This window comes from Beta vulgaris, chromosome 4 (assembly GCF_026745355.1).
Source record: "Beta vulgaris subsp. vulgaris cultivar EL10 chromosome 4, EL10.2, whole genome shotgun sequence".
NCBI lineage: Eukaryota > Viridiplantae > Streptophyta > Magnoliopsida > Caryophyllales > Amaranthaceae > Beta > Beta vulgaris.
The window spans coordinates 57,013,441-57,030,228 of NC_079205.1; the positions used below are offsets into that span (position 1 = coordinate 57,013,441).

Sequence of the window (16,788 nt, forward strand, 5' to 3'; positions counted from 1 at the left end):
GTCAGCAACTTTTTTTTTTTTTTTTAAGGTAAACATGGCTTTCATTCATTAACTAATAATGTTAAACATATTACAATCCGAGAGAAGTTGCTCAATACAATAATCAGGGGGAGGGAAAGTCAGCAACTTTACACTATACTAATAGAGTAATAGTCTTCTGGATTATGAAGGACGAATTAGAAGTATAATTGTAGAGTATCAGGTGCTTTTTCCAAGTTGCAAATTGCAAATAGTGGTTGATAGTTGATAGTACAAAAAAAAGTTGTTAAGAGCATGAGCAAGGTTGTAAGTAGTTGAATTTGGTCTAAGAGTAGAAAGACCAAACTTTAAATGGTTTTATCATTGTGGAAACTTGGTGTAGCTTTAAGGTGGTCTTTGCTTCTAGACCAAAGAAGTCTAATATGGCGTGTCGTTTGCAAATCAACTTGTGTCGCGTGTCTAAAAAGTTGAGTCAGTTTTATTTTTTTTAATCTTTTACATACTATATTTTGATAGAATTAAAACTTTACATATGAGAATTACTTCATTAGGAATTGGGGTTAGCTCAAGTGGTAAATTTTTCCATGTTGCATAGCAAAGTCTAGGTTTCAATTCAAATCCCAAGCATATGCTTGGGGATCTATTGGGGGGTTGGAGGTGTGGTTTTGTTAGGAATATTACTGATAATAAAGATCTCTAAAAAACTATCTCTAAAAGATATCTTATTCCTAATACTAATCAAACACATATTCCTAAGATAATATTTTCATAAAATAATAGTATATCATAAAGATATACTTTATTGGTTCTCGTACTGTATGGATTTCTCCCCTTATCATTCGAAAGGATGTTTTAGGTTAAGTCTTTTTTCTTTATCAAAAAAAAATTGTATATCATAAAGATATTATCATATCTTTATCAACACTAATATTCCTAACAGGCTTATAATGGGCCTATATGGTTATGGGGCCATGTGTGAGCGCGGTCGAGAGTCGAGTTCTTCTTATCTATTAAAAAACATATGATAACTAATGACTAATCCATTGTCCTTTTTTAGTTGCTATATTGTAAAATGACACAAAGTTTTAGAAAGTGACAAAAAGAAGAAAAATATTAGGACTAATGTCATTTTTTCGTTTAACAGCACGTCTTGTGTTAGACGGTTCGACGCAACAATTTTAGTATGATTATTAGTTTATAACTATATACCGACTTTGAAGTTTTTGTTATAAATATCTAACTATTCAACTCAATATTACTTAGTATTTAGTTTTGTAAGTTTTTAACTAACAATCTGACCGACATACCTATCTTTCCTAATACTTTTTATTCCTCTAATATGCTCCTAAACAATAAAAATAACCATCTTAAATTTGTATTTATCATTAGCACCAAAATAAAATTTGTACTTTATCAACTAATTCTTGATTTTAATCTCTCCCCCTTTAGAATAGTCAATCACTCATACACTCACTATCTTCCTCCAAATATCTCGTACGTAGGTAGGGTTGATTTGGTTGGACCGTTATAACTTGTAAGTCTATAACCAATACATTCACAAAAAGCCAAAGTAACGATTTTTCAAAATTTGGCAGGAATGAGATAAAAAAAACACACAATGACACAATATAATCAATCTTTTATAACTGAAACGAAAGAGAAAACTCATAATGATAAAACTTATCATCCCAAAAATCTTAAAGATAAAAACATGACATGATATAATTGATATTTTCATATATATCTTTATATAGATTATCATATAATATTAATCTTTTTAGTCAAGATGAGATTCTTCTGAATGTCAATAAATGACGCGAAGTAGGTCTCAAATTATTTGCTTCAGTCAACCCAATTTTGATAGAAACTCTTTCTCTCTCCTATTTAAGTAAAAAAAAAAACCCAGCTTCAAATTCATCCATAAAAGCTGGGTTTCTAATTTTTTTGGGGAAATCATAAGTTTTGATACAATGGAAAAACACCCAGAAATGGATTCAGGAGAAAAAAGGCTAAATGAATTGGGTTACAAGCAAGAACTTAGAAGAGAAATGGTTAATTTTATACTTTTTTATACCCAAAGTTTGAATCTTTTTTATTGATTAATTCATATTATATGTTTGTTGAATTGTATGAATGATTTTAATTTTTTTGGAAATTTTTGCAGACTTTGTTTAAAACACTGGCAATATCATTCTCAACAATGACACTGTTTTCAGGAATAACTCCTCTGTTTGGTTCAAGTTTGCAATATGCAGGGCCTGCAAGTCTTGTATGGGGGTGGGTTGTTGTTTGTTTCTTCACTAGTTTTGTTGGTGTTGCTATGTCTGAGATTTGCTCCTCTTTTCCGGTTAGTTCTAACTTTCTTATATTGTTGTTCTTTAATTGCTGTTTCAATTGTGTTGCTGTGTTTTTTTCAGATATGATCTCCCTCTAGGGCCCTTTTTAGTTCGTCGTCGAAAATAAGTTCAGTTTAGCAAAAATAAGTCCAGTTCAATAATAATCAGTTCGAGTGGACATGGCCTAAGATTGGGTAATTGATCATTTAATATGTTTTCAAAAAATTATTGGTGTCTAACAAATAAAAATCAGGTACTTGAAATTTTTTAGCTGCAAAAATAGTGTTACAGTGAGAAATTCTAGTGTGTAGTTTCATTTTTTTGGCGAAGGGATGACTGATGCCAGTAGTAGAGCTTTAAAATTGAGTTAAAACATTGAATTTATGCTTGTAATTCCATCATTGAGATATGACAAAACCTCTTGTTTTTTGAGAAAAAAGTTGAGTCTTAGTTAGCATTCATAATAGGAAAAGTCTTGTATGCAATATATAGTCTCACAATAATTGGGGTGACTTCTGTTTTCTAATCTGAGTAACTTCTAATGTTTCGCAATAAGTTAGTTTGAGACGGTTTCACCTAAGACTTATCTCGTTCTCCAACTTGTAATTGTTTATAGCCTCTAATTTTGAATACAATCCTTATATGAATTTTATCTTCCCCTCAAAAAAAAAAAAATTTATCTCAACATATTGAAACTTTTACCATATACTACACTGTGAGAATGATTGAAGTTATTTTTGACATCGCAATGAGAATGTGATGAACTTAGCTGCTTATCTCTTGTAAACACTTTGAGTGTGTTGTGTTCTGATTTGGGAATGTGGAGGATTTGGAAACACTGTCCATGCCCATGATTGCTTGCCAGAGGTGGCAAGGGAATGAAGGAAAAAGAGTTGCATAATACACTGTTTGTTTTCCAATCATTTACTCAATCCTTTCCCTTTTGATCTCCATGATTCCTTTTTAGTTTTCTCTTGTTATTGTTCTTATATGGAATGTTTCCTTTTCAAGACCTCATAGAATCCAACTAATGGTCCCACCTACCCTCATATAATCCACTCACCCACTCCTGTTCTCCCCAACTTATTTTCAGTTCAGTTCAGCTGTGGACAATACTTTTACTCTCACATATCACTATTCATTTCAATTCAGTTCAACTTAGTTTAGTTCAATTCAGTTCCGTTGTTTCACACTGAAGAGAACAGGTCCTAAGGCTTTGACATTATTGTTGTTGTATGACGTTTTACACATTGTCCTTGAGTTCTTGCAGAACTAACACTCTCCTGATTATGATTCAAACAGACAACAGGCTCCCTTTACTTTTGGGCTGCACATTTAGCTGGGGCGAAATGGGGCCCATTTGCATCGTGGTGTTGTGCATGGTTCGAGACTATAGGTCTTGTCGCTGGCATAGGTACTCAGGTAAGTAATTTACACTAAGCCTAAGAGCTTTACTCGCCAAAAGGATTGGTTGATGTTGATTTTGTCATTTGTTTTGCAGGCTTATGCAGGAACAGAAGTCCTGCAGAGTATCATTTTGCTTTGCACTGGAACAAACAAAGGTGGAGGATACTTCGCTCCAAAATGGTTGTTTGTATGCATATATATTGCAATGACACTAATATGGGCTGTGCTAAATACATTTGCCTTGGAGGTCATTGCCTTCATTGATATAATTTCGCTGTGGTGGCAGGTGAATCCCATAAATTCTCGCTGCTCACGAATAGAATAGACACAACAGATTCTTAATTAAGAAATAAAAACCATGCAGAAACTTTTGTGAATTGATTATGGAGAGTTCTGTGTTATGTCTTGTAATTAGCCTTATACTCACTGGAGCTTATCCTTTTCTTTTAGATGATTGGTGGCGTAGTCATCGTGATTCTGCTTCCTCTAGTGGCTCTAACTACAAAGCCAGCCTCATATGTTTTCAGTCACTTTGAAATGGCGAGCTCTACTGGGATAACAAGTAAACCATATGCTGTCATGTTATCCCTACTTGTTAGCCAGTATTCACTGTATGGATATGATGCAGCAGCACATCTCACTGAAGAGACAAAAGGAGCAGACAAGAATGGACCTATTGCAATTCTCTCTAGTTTAGGGATCATTTCAGTATTTGGATGGGCATACATCCTTGCCCTCACTTTCAGCATTCAGGTCTTGTACTAACTTGTTTTAGCTCACGAATTTGTGGGTTCAAAGTATTTGCTGAATATGGAAGATAGATGATTAGCACTTGCAAGTTTTTCTAACAATGATTTATCATTCTGGAAGTGCAATTTTGGACTTAACTGATTAAACCTATCATTCAGGATTTGAGCTACCTCTATGATCCGAGCAATGAGACTGCAGGAGCATTTGTGCCAGCCCAGATACTTTATGATGCATTTCATGGAAGATATCACAACTCTGCTGGAGCAATTATATTGCTTGTCATGATTTGGGGATCTTTTTTCTTTGGCGGACTTTCTATCACTACTAGTGCCGCGAGAGTGGTAAGTGACACAATCCCTTCTTCAGAAGCATTGATAAAAATATCAAATATTAAGAGCAGAGACCTCTGCTTGGAAGTCCAGATAATGTACTTAAAAAAGACATAAATCTTTTGTGAACTTTCTACTGTTAATATCTCTAGGCTCTATTCTCTTAACTTGATACCACTAAAAAGTAAAAAGACATAAATCTGATGTTACATGTCTTTCATTTATATTTTCTTGGTCAGGTATATGCATTATCCAGAGATGGGGGAGTTCCATATTCATCCATCTGGCGAAAAATTCACCCAAAGCATAAAGTTCCTGCTAATGCAGTGTGGCTCTGTGCAGCAATCTGTATTCTTCTTGGGCTACCAATATTGAAACTCGATGTAGTCTTCACAGCCATAACATCCATTTGCACAATAGGGTGGGTAGGTGGCTACGCGGTTCCAATCTTTGCGAGAATGGTGATGGCGGAGGAGAACTTCAAACCCGGGCCATTTTATCTTGGAAGAGCTAGCAGGCCAGTTTGCTTCATTGCATTTGTATGGATCTGTTATACCTGTGCTGTCTTTCTTTTACCAACTTACCTTCCTGTCAAATGGGATACTTTCAATTATGCTCCTGCTGCTTTAGGTGTAGTTTTGGGTTTGATTATGCTTTGGTGGGTTGTAGATGCTAGGAAATGGTTTAAAGGACCTGTTAGGAACATTGAAAGCCAAAATGGCAAAGTTTGAAATTTTTTCCACGTTTAAGTATTCAAATTTTTATTGATATTATTAGACCTCTCCAAAATTAGCCAACCACAAGATTTGTAATTGATTACATTGCATTTTTATGTTAGTGTGTATGAAAAATCTCATAATAAAAAAAAAATGGATTTCGTGCTATGCGTTTTTTGCCAGGAAACTATTGTAACATTTTAGTGTTCTTTCAATCTTTGTTCTTGTATAACAATTCTCCAGGTTTGACATTGTAATTTATTCTTAGGCCAAAACTTTATAGTATCATTGTGTCCCAAAATACTAGTATTTGAATATATGTAGTATCTTGTTAAAATCGTCTCAATATGTAATTTCGAAGTATTGACTTTCTAGAATAACTATTTATACTACTCTGTAACTAGATTTAGATATATATCAAAGGCTTCTCTTGAAGATTGTGTAAAGAGAACGATCGAGGGAGTAACAATGGGAAGGGAAGGGAAAGGAAGATTGCCTATTCTCTCTTTTATGTGTATACTTACTTGCAACTACCTAGGTGGGCTGCCCATCTGACGATAGAACGACAACAACAATGCCAAAGCTTTAATCCCAATAGGACGGATCAGCTGCATGAGCAGCTTTACCTAGGAACCATTTCAACATCCACTATACCCGGCAACTGAGGGAATTGCTGCATCTGTAATCTCAATTCTTTGACCTCCTCTACCCACATGCTGTAGCTCGAATTCTTTGCCAGGACATCAGAAGAAACCTCCTTGCTCTCTATCAATTTTTCTGCATATCTCTCAAATTCATTCATACCTTGCCATAGAGCCACATTGTTTGAGCTTCTCTCTTTTCTGACCTCCTCAAGTAACTCCCTAGCTTCCTCAAGATGTGCCCAAAAACATGAATCTTGTGTTAAGCTCGCGAACTTGCTCCTCTTGTTCTCTTCCTTAACTTTTTCGTTTTCCCTCCACCACTTATCGAAAATCTCGTGCCTTCTCTCTCGGCCATATCTCATATAATGCCCTTTCTTCAAGTGCTCACCACTTCTGTAATACTCTGCAATATCCAATGGCTCAACCAAAAGCTGATAAAAATGAGCAGCATTCACCCATTTCCGTCGTTTGTGAAAATCATGAGGTAGTTCATTGTTATCAATCTTATTGATAACAATATCCCAAAAACTAGCTAACTTGATTCTGAACAGATTAACTTGATTGTCTCGTTTTGACGCTTGTCTTAGCTTGAAGGAGTCGTAGTACCCCATTTGATTGTCTGAAACGTCGCAGGATGTTTTGTACCATTCAATCTGTGCTCTGTGAGGTGTTATTTTGGAAAGAGCTATAGATAGTTTTGCACTGTTGAGGTTAGGTGTTGTGCCATTTTGCTTCACCATCTTTAGGCTGTCTTCAGCTTGTTTAGAAACTGATTCCTGCAACCATGACTCACAAATCTGAGCTGAAAGAAACTGATACTTAAGGCAGGTTAATCCATCTATTTATGAATTCTGTAGTTTCAATTATTTAGAAATAAGCTAAAGTTGTACATTGGGACTCTATATTCAGCCTATGTTCTTTTATAAATATAGATTTACATGTTCTTTAATTTTAAGTCATGTGTTCGTTTTTTTTTAAAGTGTAAAAGTTGTTGAAAAAAGTTCGTGTTCTTTTATATAAATGATATGTTATTTTTGGGTGCACAATGAACATTGTGCATCCTAGTGCATAATCCACGCTTATGAATTTACCTGGTTTGCTAATCCTGAAGACTCCACTGCCAGTTTCAATCCTGCTTCATAACTTGACATAGGAACATCTCCTTGCATAAACCCTTTTCTCATAAGAAACTGGAAAGACATTCTCTCTACACAAACACCATACTTCAGATGATCCTCGAAACACGATCTCGAGCTCCCCGTTGCAAGCATCAAATGCAGCAACTTCACAACAGAAACCGCGTTATCAACACAGACAGCTCCTTCTTCTGAACAGAACATATAATTTCCAAATGGCCAGAATAACCCTGAAGAATTCTTCATATTTTCTGTTGATTCTTTTGCAGTCGCCTCAGTATATATCAGTACAAACCTAAACAACTCATCCTTCATTTCTTCAGTTACATCAACTTCTATTTGCCCTGGTTGAGAGGCTATTGATGATTGAATGTACTGAAGCAAGAAATGTAGCTGGGTATTAATGGGGATTAAGGGTGCAAATAGAAGCCTTGGGATGATATCATGTTTAAGCACTACATGACAGAAGTTTGCAGCCCATCTTTGTCGTAGGAGCGATTTCGAGAGAGATTTGTTGCCTAGGAGTGGTGAACCGAAGGTGATACAGAGAATTTCTGGTGGTGAAGGGATAGTTTGGATGTAGGAGAGTAGCCATAGTGTTGTTAGTGATGCTATTGCTCCCCCTATGGAATGTCCTGTGAGTATTATTGACTTGCTTTGTTCTACTAGTGTTTTCATCTGCATGAAAAACAAGGATTATTATCAATTGCTAATGTCTCAAGATGAGTAGCAGAGCAAGGGTATTTGGCTAAATTTATGTCGTTTTATCAGGATATCTTCGTAACGTCACTTTGTGCGGAGCCTAAGACGCTCCTATCTCTTATTTAATTTTAACCTACTAAATCTTAGCCAAATTGTTTTTAGAATCACTTATGACCAACTAATGTAACTAAAAAGACTACAATGACTCAGATGTCCAATTTCCAAAAACATACAAGGTTACTTTAACGAATAGCAATATGTAGCTCTAAGTTGGGAAATAACGGTTTTTTAAAAGAAAAACTTAAAATACTTGTATAAAGTATCAATGATTCATGATTAAAGAGCTAAGGTGATTATCTAATGGAGCCAATAATGGTTGATTTGTGCGTTTATTTTATGCTAATTTGACTTGTCGAGCATATTGAAAAATGGTTGAGTTGCATCATTGCAAGATTATCAATATCAACATAAATTGACTATTGTATCTTATGAAATGCATTCATATTTTTCAACCTTATCTATGTAACTCCCTCCCATTTTGATTAATTTATATAGAGAGAGATTATTCACAGTGTTTAATATAATATTTAATCATTTATATGTATAATTTTATTTTAACTATTATAAAAAGATAAATTCTAAATACACAATTAAAACTCTAAAATAATACTAATATAATCTCATAGACAAAATTATCACAAACTAAAAAAAATAAAAAATGGGACGTGACAAATCCATTAATGTAGATATTTTTCAACCTTTATGAAAAGAATGTAAATCTCATTTCACTATTTAATGGTTAAAGGAGATATATTCATGTTAGATGTTTTATATCTTCAAACCCACCAATATTATGAATATTAGTATTACGGAAACAAGTAAATTTTCAATTAATTTTCTCTTGTTATCAAACTTGAACTACGTGACTTAAACTCTTTAAAATAGTTAGATCTTCCGAATACGAAGAATATGGTACAAACACAAAACTTTTAGTAAATTTTCCCAAGGATCATATATCCAAGTAATCTAGCAGCTGATGATCATCTGAAGTATTGAATATGTATATAATAAGGTAATTGAGAAGTCCGATGAAAGACAATGAAAGTTCTGACTCCGCTCGGGTGGGTGAAAGCCCTGGGTTGCGTAGAGAAAGGATAATGGAATTTTGAAGCCAAAGACCTAGAGCCATAGATCATGTATAACTTTGATAACTTTGATCATAACAACTTAAAATGTAGGTAATCTTACACTTGATGTAAACCGTTAGAAATATGATATCTAATTAATTTCTATGCAAGACTTTGCTACTTGGAATTCTATGTTTTCGATAGTCATTTGTCAAAGTATATATTATGGTATTACCAAAACAATGAAATTCCTAATATAACAAAGTTGGATTCTTGTTTAATTAATATCCAACATCCAAATTCAACAAAGAAACAATAATAGTTATTACGAATGTCAAATATCATCACCCATACTCCAAAATTCAAGGTTTGCAGCTTTGACTGAAGACTAACATGTCCAATTTTTTGGAGTCTCCTGACCCTTGAACTGAAAGCCTTTTTGCCGTGCCTTACCAAGCGTCGACTTTTTTAACCGATTTCCCAGGGCAGACGAGTTGGTTCGGTTCTTTCGAGACCAAATAAAGGGCATAGTTACCCCTTGAAACATTGAACAAAGAATATAGTTTTTTCCAAGTCAATTAACTCCCCTTCACACATCAATCATGATTTCATGATGATAACGATGGTACGGAGGTTGTTACTCTTCAATTTGAAATAAACAAGATGTCGTTTCACATATTATTTTCGAGGATCATCATTTTTTGTGATGAGCTTCTAACAACCTTGTATGATAGTCTGACAAAGAAAAAAAAACTCCTATGAAACTATTATAATAATAATATAAAAAAATCTTTTTGTCCTAGTTTAATACCAACATAGAGTTGATCATCTTGGCCCGACCCGACACGATTTTTGGGTGGGTTTTGGGCAGAATTTTTGGCATGCGGTCGTGCCTGATTTTTTTGCTTTGGGTGGTCTTTGGACAAGCCAAAAATGACTTTTTAGTCTATTTTTGGCCCGGCCCGATTTTGGCCTGAAAAGTCCGCTCATTTTGGTCTGAAATAATGGGCTTCGTGCACAAAATTTTGGCTCGGTTTTTGGGCAGAATTTTTTGGCCCGCGGTCGGACCCAATTTTTTTCTGCTTTGGGCAAGCCAAAAATGACTTTTTAGTCAGTTTTTTTTGGTCCGACCCAGCCCATGATCACCTCTGTATCAACAGTTTGACTATTACATTACTTATAGAACATACTTTTAACCTATGAATCAAATATTAGTAAATAAGATGTTTGATTGGTGACAATGTATTTTTTCAGACTTATTTATCGGTAAATTTTAGTTGTGGGTATATAAAAAATTTAATGATCAAAACAATACATAGACAAGAGCGTGAAAATCAAACTTTTGAACTAGATTGATCAAAATAGTGGGAATATCTAATTGGATATTCTAGCATTCTAAGAACCAAAATATATACATTAAAGAAAGCACTAGGTTGTTGGAAGGTGATTTTTAAAATTGTCATTGTCTTCTTACCAGAAGTTTTTTCATTGAATTTATTTCTTTATCTAGTGTGAATGATGTACACATCGAAACTTTAGGATGCTTCATTGAGACCACTTACTGTACTAGTCCCACCACAATTCACAATTCACAATCTCATTAAGAATGTGAATAGATTCATTTCTTGGTCACTTTCGGAAATATTAACCTTAGGCTATGATTTTAATGATCCAAAGTTCGTACTGATAGCTACTATTCTTGGCTAGTGTTTTGGTAAAGCAAGACATGCATTGCTGCAACACAAGAATACCAACATGGGAATCTTGATCTGATAGTAGTAGATACGTAGTACAATGTTTAAAATGGATCAGAATTTTAATATTAAATGGATGATTTGAGTATTCGTTCTATAATTCAATATACAACAATGAAAATTTAGGTCATGTTTCGCAACAGCTTTTGTACTAACTTTTAGTGTTTTGACTAGGTTAAAACACTAATTAAGTGTTTAGCATAATAGAGGTTAGTTGTTGGAATTTCAAATAGCTTTTGGATAGCTTTTCCCAAACGTTATGAAATATAGCGTTAGTCCCAAAATAGAATTTGGGGTCTATAACTCAATGTATTTTAAAAATTCACTAATTAAAATAACTTATTAATGAAGATAATTGCATCAACCTCCAAGTAAATAATCCTAGCATTACTAAAAATTTTAAAATCTGATCAAGAAGACATAACATTTCCTAAAGCTAAAATAGTAGGATTAATCACTGGGAGAAAGATTTAACCAAGATTAGTTCAAGCTTCACACATACATTTACTTAATTAATCCTACTATTGAACATTTATCAATATATTGTACTTGTTGAACCTAGACCTGGTTATTGGGCGGGTTGGATCAGGGTCCGTGCGTGTCAGAAGCGGGTCGAGTCATAAGATGGTCGTCTCGTAAAGGATTGGTAGCGGGTCGGGACAATAGTGGGTCGATAATGGACGGGCTGGCAAACGAGAAAAACAAGGAACAAAGAGAACCAAAAATGAGTTTACATAAATGTGAATCCGAATATGTAATTGTTTTTACAAAACTTATTTTATTTTTCAAAATTATAGAGTTTCTTTATTGGTCCTCCAATAATAACCTTATCCAATAAAGGTCCTGCCCAATAAAAGTCGTGTAAATTTAATCCTAACCCTTTAGCTATTAAACTACCCTGTCCAATAATCAGGTCTAGTTGAACCCTATTTAGTTCCACACCCATGACATATTTGATCACCTTTACGCTAGTTTTCTAAACATGCATCAACACGTCAAATGAACTAACTGATAAAATCTTTAAGCGCGTATATAACTTTTATACAAAAATTTGTTTGTAACAACAATTTTTCCCTCCAAAAAATCTCTAACACAAAGATTTGCTACTATCTCAGTATAAAAACTCCATAATCTAAGCATAAAAAAGAGAAAGATAGCAAAATCAAACCTGAATTTGGAAAGTAGGGCAGCCATGAATGCGTAAGAAGAGCTGCAAGAGTCCAACATGTACCATAACAGGCTCCTCATGATCATCCACATGGCGACCAAGCCCGGAAAACAGCCCATTGCCATCACCTTCCTGAATAACAACCATGTCCTTCAAATACGAGCCCGAGCCGAGCCCGAGATCATGCAGGCCCGAGAAGCCAATGAGCCCGATGGGCCCGCTTTGTTGAACAACAAAAGCTCCAGAAGCAGGGGAGTTTGCAAGGTTGCATACTCTCCATGAGTCAAGTAGTAGACTTGTTGATGCCAAGAAGTTTGCTGCCATCTCAGTTGTCTCAAATCTGTAATAAATTTACAAAATATAAAGAAAAAAAAAAGGTAAAAAGAATAAATTATGAATGAGAATATAATTTCATAGTCAAGTATTCTCTCCGTTATGAAATAAATGAAACAGTCTTTTAAAAAACTCTCACATAAAAAATAAGCGCTTCATATATTTCAGAACGAAGGAAGCTTCATATATTTCAATACGAAGGAAGCGATAAATTATAGTTAGTCTTAAGTGAATGTTTGATACACTTACAATGAACCTTCGATTTCCATTTTCTCAGGCCACTTTCTTTCCTTCTGTTTTCCCAAGAAAATAAGTTCAATTCAACACTTCAAATGGGTTAAGTGGGGAATGATTGGTACTGAAAAAATTTCCAACTTTATGTTATTGGTAAAATATGTGGGAAATTAATGATGAGGGGGACACTTAAGAGGGGGATTGATGGGGGTCAAATGTTGTCGATATCAAAGTGTATGTGTGTGTACTATGGGGGTTTTTGTTTTTTCACTTGGAAAGCACCAAATCAGCAAAAGTATATAGAATGAGATAGCTTGTTAAGAAGCAAATTTAGCATTGAGTTTATCTATATGGATGCATAATGGAGGTTCTCAATAATGTGGAATTGAAGTTTGGATGATTGTTAATCTTTAAGTATGTTTTTTTTTTTTTTTTGGTGAAATATGGATGCATAGATACTTAAATGTTTGTGGCTTGAAGCCTTAGTACAAATTCGTCCCAAATGTTCAAAAGATAACTAGGGGGGATGGGGATGTGCCTAGTTACATTCACTTCTAGATTGTCTTTTCTTCCATCACGAGCTAGTCTATCCGCAACTTGAGTGAGCTTCCTTGGGCAGAATAGGACCTTCATCTCTAGGAAAGCATGGCTGTGATCCCTGCATAATGAAGCAAGATTGTCAAGGGTGGGGTTCAAATTTGTTTCCTTCTTCTTATTTTCCATGAAAGGCGTGACTTTTTGGCAATCCGTGTAAATGTCCACATGCGTGACATTGAGGTCTTTTGCGATTGTGAGTGCCCAGTAGACCCCTAGCATTTCAGCATGTAATGCATCATTTGCGAACACCTTCCGCTGGAAGCCCATTTGCCATTTACCTGCATTATCAAACAAAACACCCGCAATACAAGAAGGAGATGACAGGCTAACGAAGGATGCATCTTTAAGTATGTATTTTATGATAAATCTATTATCACGCTGATGATTAATGTAATTTTATATTATTTTTTGCAAAAGAAAATCTACAATTTTCTTTATAATATATAATATACATTTTATTGAGTAGTTTGGACGATGCTTTGGACTGTGAGATGTCATAAACAGTTGTTGTTTGAAACAATATTGAATAAACATGTTGTAAGAAGTATTCATGCTTAGAATTATATTATCTATTTACTTGGATTGAACATGTCAACTAAAATATACTAGTACCTCCTGTTGTTGTACTTGTGATCTTGTATCTAAAGGAATATATTGATATATTTGACAACGCACAACTTCAAATATTGATATTGTTAATCATGTATAATGAAAATTATGAATGAAATTTGATTTGTAGAAAGTGAGATAAATTTGGAGTATGTAGCTAATACAACAGGTTGAAAATGGAATAGTGTCAAAAATCAAAAGATACAACCAAAAAAACAAAACAAACAAAATGTGTTTTTTGGTAAGAAGAAGAGCATTAGGAGGCCCTCCACGCGATGAGGACCCTTAATGCATTATTTAAAAGGGTGGTGAAAAGACTAGAATTATTACAAGGATGATAGAAAGACTAGAGTTATTATGAGGATTAATAATTAAAAAACGAATCAACTAAATGACCCATATTGACTATACAATCTGTAACATCCCGTCCAAAACCAAGAAGAACTTAGCCTTAAGATAAGGAAATAGTTATAATGATGGCAGCGGAAATTCAAAGAGACGGAGATGCTACTCTAAAGAGTAGAATATGAACTATAAATAGAACGAGCCAACATAAGTAAAAGTCAACTCCAAGATATATATATAAAAAGGGAAAATGAGGTCCCATACCCTCATTCCTCAACAAGTCTCAAAAGAGTCATAAAACCGCCAAAGAAATCTCAAAAAACCGAGTAAAACAACTAAACAACTGAAATATGGAGTTCCAAAACATAAGTCAAACTAGAAGTAGCTACTTATAACCAACTAAGTAACTAGTCCTAAATCCAGCCTTGGAATGCTCATCCACTATGACAAGACCCACTTCTTTGCTCACACGGTGAAACACACAACCCCGATCCAAATTAGGACCCCTCTAAACAGCGTCACCATCTGCACAAAGATACAACAATTTCCACAATCAGTGGGGAGTAACTAGCAGCTCTCCCAGCTCAAATAGAAACAGATAAGAACTTAAATAATTAGAAACAACATCAGAAAATGCATTATCAACCACCATACTTACCAAGAGGTACAACGATCATAACGTCAACCTATACACTCTACTAACGCAACCAATCCCCGTCAACCATGCAACAAATGCGGTCAACGAGCTCAAACACAACAGACCATACCGTCTGTGAGTAGACTCATTGGACCATGCCGCCCAAGGCCTACGTTGCATATTCGAGGAACCATACCGCCCTTTTCGAATAGCCTGCATATTCGAAGAACCATACCGCCCTTTTCGAATAGCTATATTACTACGGATCATACCACCCGTAGGGAACCAATGGACCATACCGCCCAAGGTTAAGTAACCAAATCCTAGGACCATACCGCCCTTAGGATAACAACTCAAGTTCCTAGAACCATACCGTTCTTAGGATTTCCTAATGAAGACCTCTAGAACCATACCGTTCCTAGAGTCACACTATCCAACAACGTGCAAGCATACATGACAAGCACACATCAATCAAATCCAACCGTCAATATGAACAAGTTATGAGCGTAACTCAACCAACTTACCCATCAAGGTTCCATCATGAGTTTGCATAGCCAACACTAACAACCGTCACGTTTCAAGACTCAAAACCAAAAGTTACCCGTCACATATGGACACATACCCTTAATGTAACACTTAAACCACCCAAGGATTACTCAAACATCCCTAGCATACTTACCTAAGACCAACCAAGCAAAGACACACAAGCTGTAGGCCAAAAAGGAAATAAAAACACAGCAGCACGACCCAGGGGACAGACCACCCGTCGCGAGGTGCGACGAGCATCGCGGGTCGCGACTGGCAGCCGTCGCGAGCCTCGTCGCGAGCAGCCTTCTGCCGTGGCTTGCGAGCTTCGTTCGCTCGCCCACGAAAGCTCCTCCGAGGCTTGCTCCAGCCATCCACGCGTACTCCAACCTCCCTTTACACCCACACTCACACCAAACACCCTCGTATCATCCATGACTCACCAACAACAACAACAATAACATACTCCATCAACAACAACAATGACAATAACAACAACAACCTACTCCAACACCAACAACAACGACAATAACCACAACAAACTCCATCAATCACCACAATAACACCCAAGAGTCCAAGACACAAGCAAGCAAATCAACCCCAAAGCACAACCGCAACATTTTAAGAGAAGCAACAATTTGACAAGTGCTAACAACAAGTTTGTAGTAGTATTTCCAACCATGAATCAACATCAACAACTATGAAACTACAAGAAACTTTAACCATACAATCTTCTAAGTTCCACCTAACATGATACTACGTTCTTTAACGCATTTCTAACAACCTAAGTTCAATATCTATGCTCTACCGAACTAGAATAACGCTAGTTACCTTTTTCTTGGGAAGATTCACAGTAGAAAGGTTCCAAGTACTCTCGAAGTCTTGTGAAATATCACCACTTTCGCCTCCTATGAACACAATCGCAACGAACTCAACACGTGCTTGAAACCGGTGCAAATATGGCTTGAAATCAAGTAATAACAAATAACTGATTTTTGTGTGAGAAATGTGGAAGAATAACAAACGCTCTTCCTCTCCCTTTTTCCTTGAAAATGGCGTGTGAAATGGGGTAACAAGGAAGAGTTTTTTTGATTTTTATTTTCAGAAAAAGAAGATGAAAGGATGATGATTAAAAGGGGCATTAAGCAAGGTAAATGAAGAGATTGACCTTTAGTTATCGCAACGTTACGAAGGGTCAAATAAGCGGTCCAAACTCTTCGTATAACATGGCACAATACCAGAATTTTCGGACCTCCCTAAACAAATAATATAATGTACGAAAGAAGTAAAACGTTCAAAAATAATATATATAAGTATATGTTTTCCAAACTAAAATTATTATTACCAACGTAATATAAATATACACGTATTATACTATCACATTATACACTCGGCACACGCAAAAGTACTACATTGTCCGTTTCATAAAAACAATGCAGACAACTATATTATACGACTAA

The 16,788-nt window shown here is 35.4% G+C and overlaps 2 protein-coding genes across 2 annotated transcripts; one reads left to right on the forward strand and one right to left on the reverse strand.

Moving 5' to 3' along the window:
* Positions 1-1,650: 1,650 nt before the first annotated feature.
* LOC104890567 (amino-acid permease BAT1 homolog) lies at positions 1,651-5,685 on the forward strand. Its single transcript, XM_010676107.4, has 7 exons — positions 1,651-2,030; positions 2,144-2,326; positions 3,618-3,737; positions 3,817-4,008; positions 4,173-4,475; positions 4,631-4,813; positions 5,041-5,685. Exons 1-7 carry the CDS (start codon positions 1,950-1,952, stop codon positions 5,530-5,532), a joined length of 1,554 nt encoding a protein of 517 aa, XP_010674409.1. The 5' UTR covers positions 1,651-1,949; the 3' UTR covers positions 5,533-5,685.
* Positions 5,686-5,907: 222 nt separating this feature from the next.
* On the reverse strand, positions 5,908-13,269 carry LOC104890566 (lipase-like PAD4). The gene is made up of 4 exons (XM_010676106.3): positions 12,631-13,269; positions 12,049-12,388; positions 7,253-7,975; positions 5,908-6,937 (listed from the first exon to the last, which is right to left on the reverse strand). Exons 1-4 carry the CDS (start codon positions 12,648-12,650, stop codon positions 6,140-6,142), a joined length of 1,881 nt encoding a protein of 626 aa, XP_010674408.2. The 5' UTR covers positions 12,651-13,269; the 3' UTR covers positions 5,908-6,139.
* Between the last annotated feature and the right edge of the window lie 3,519 nt (positions 13,270-16,788).

Coding starts and splice junctions, on each gene's coding strand:
- LOC104890567 (XM_010676107.4), top strand. CDS start 1,950: ATGGAAAAACACCCAGAAATGGATTCAGGAGAAAAAAGGCTAAATGAA. Junction 2,031..2,143: donor AAGAACTTAGAAGAGAAATG/GTTAATTTTATA, acceptor AAATTTTTGCAG/ACTTTGTTTAAAACACTGGC. Junction 4,009..4,172: donor TAATTTCGCTGTGGTGGCAG/GTGAATCCCATA, acceptor CTTTTCTTTTAG/ATGATTGGTGGCGTAGTCAT.
- LOC104890566 (XM_010676106.3), bottom strand. CDS start 12,650: ATGGAAATCGAAGGTTCATT. Junction 7,976..12,048: donor GCCCTACTTTCCAAATTCAG/GTTTGATTTTGC, acceptor TTTTTCATGCAG/ATGAAAACACTAGTAGAACA. Junction 6,938..7,252: donor CTTCAGGATTAGCAAACCAG/GTAAATTCATAA, acceptor TCATGGTTGCAG/GAATCAGTTTCTAAACAAGC.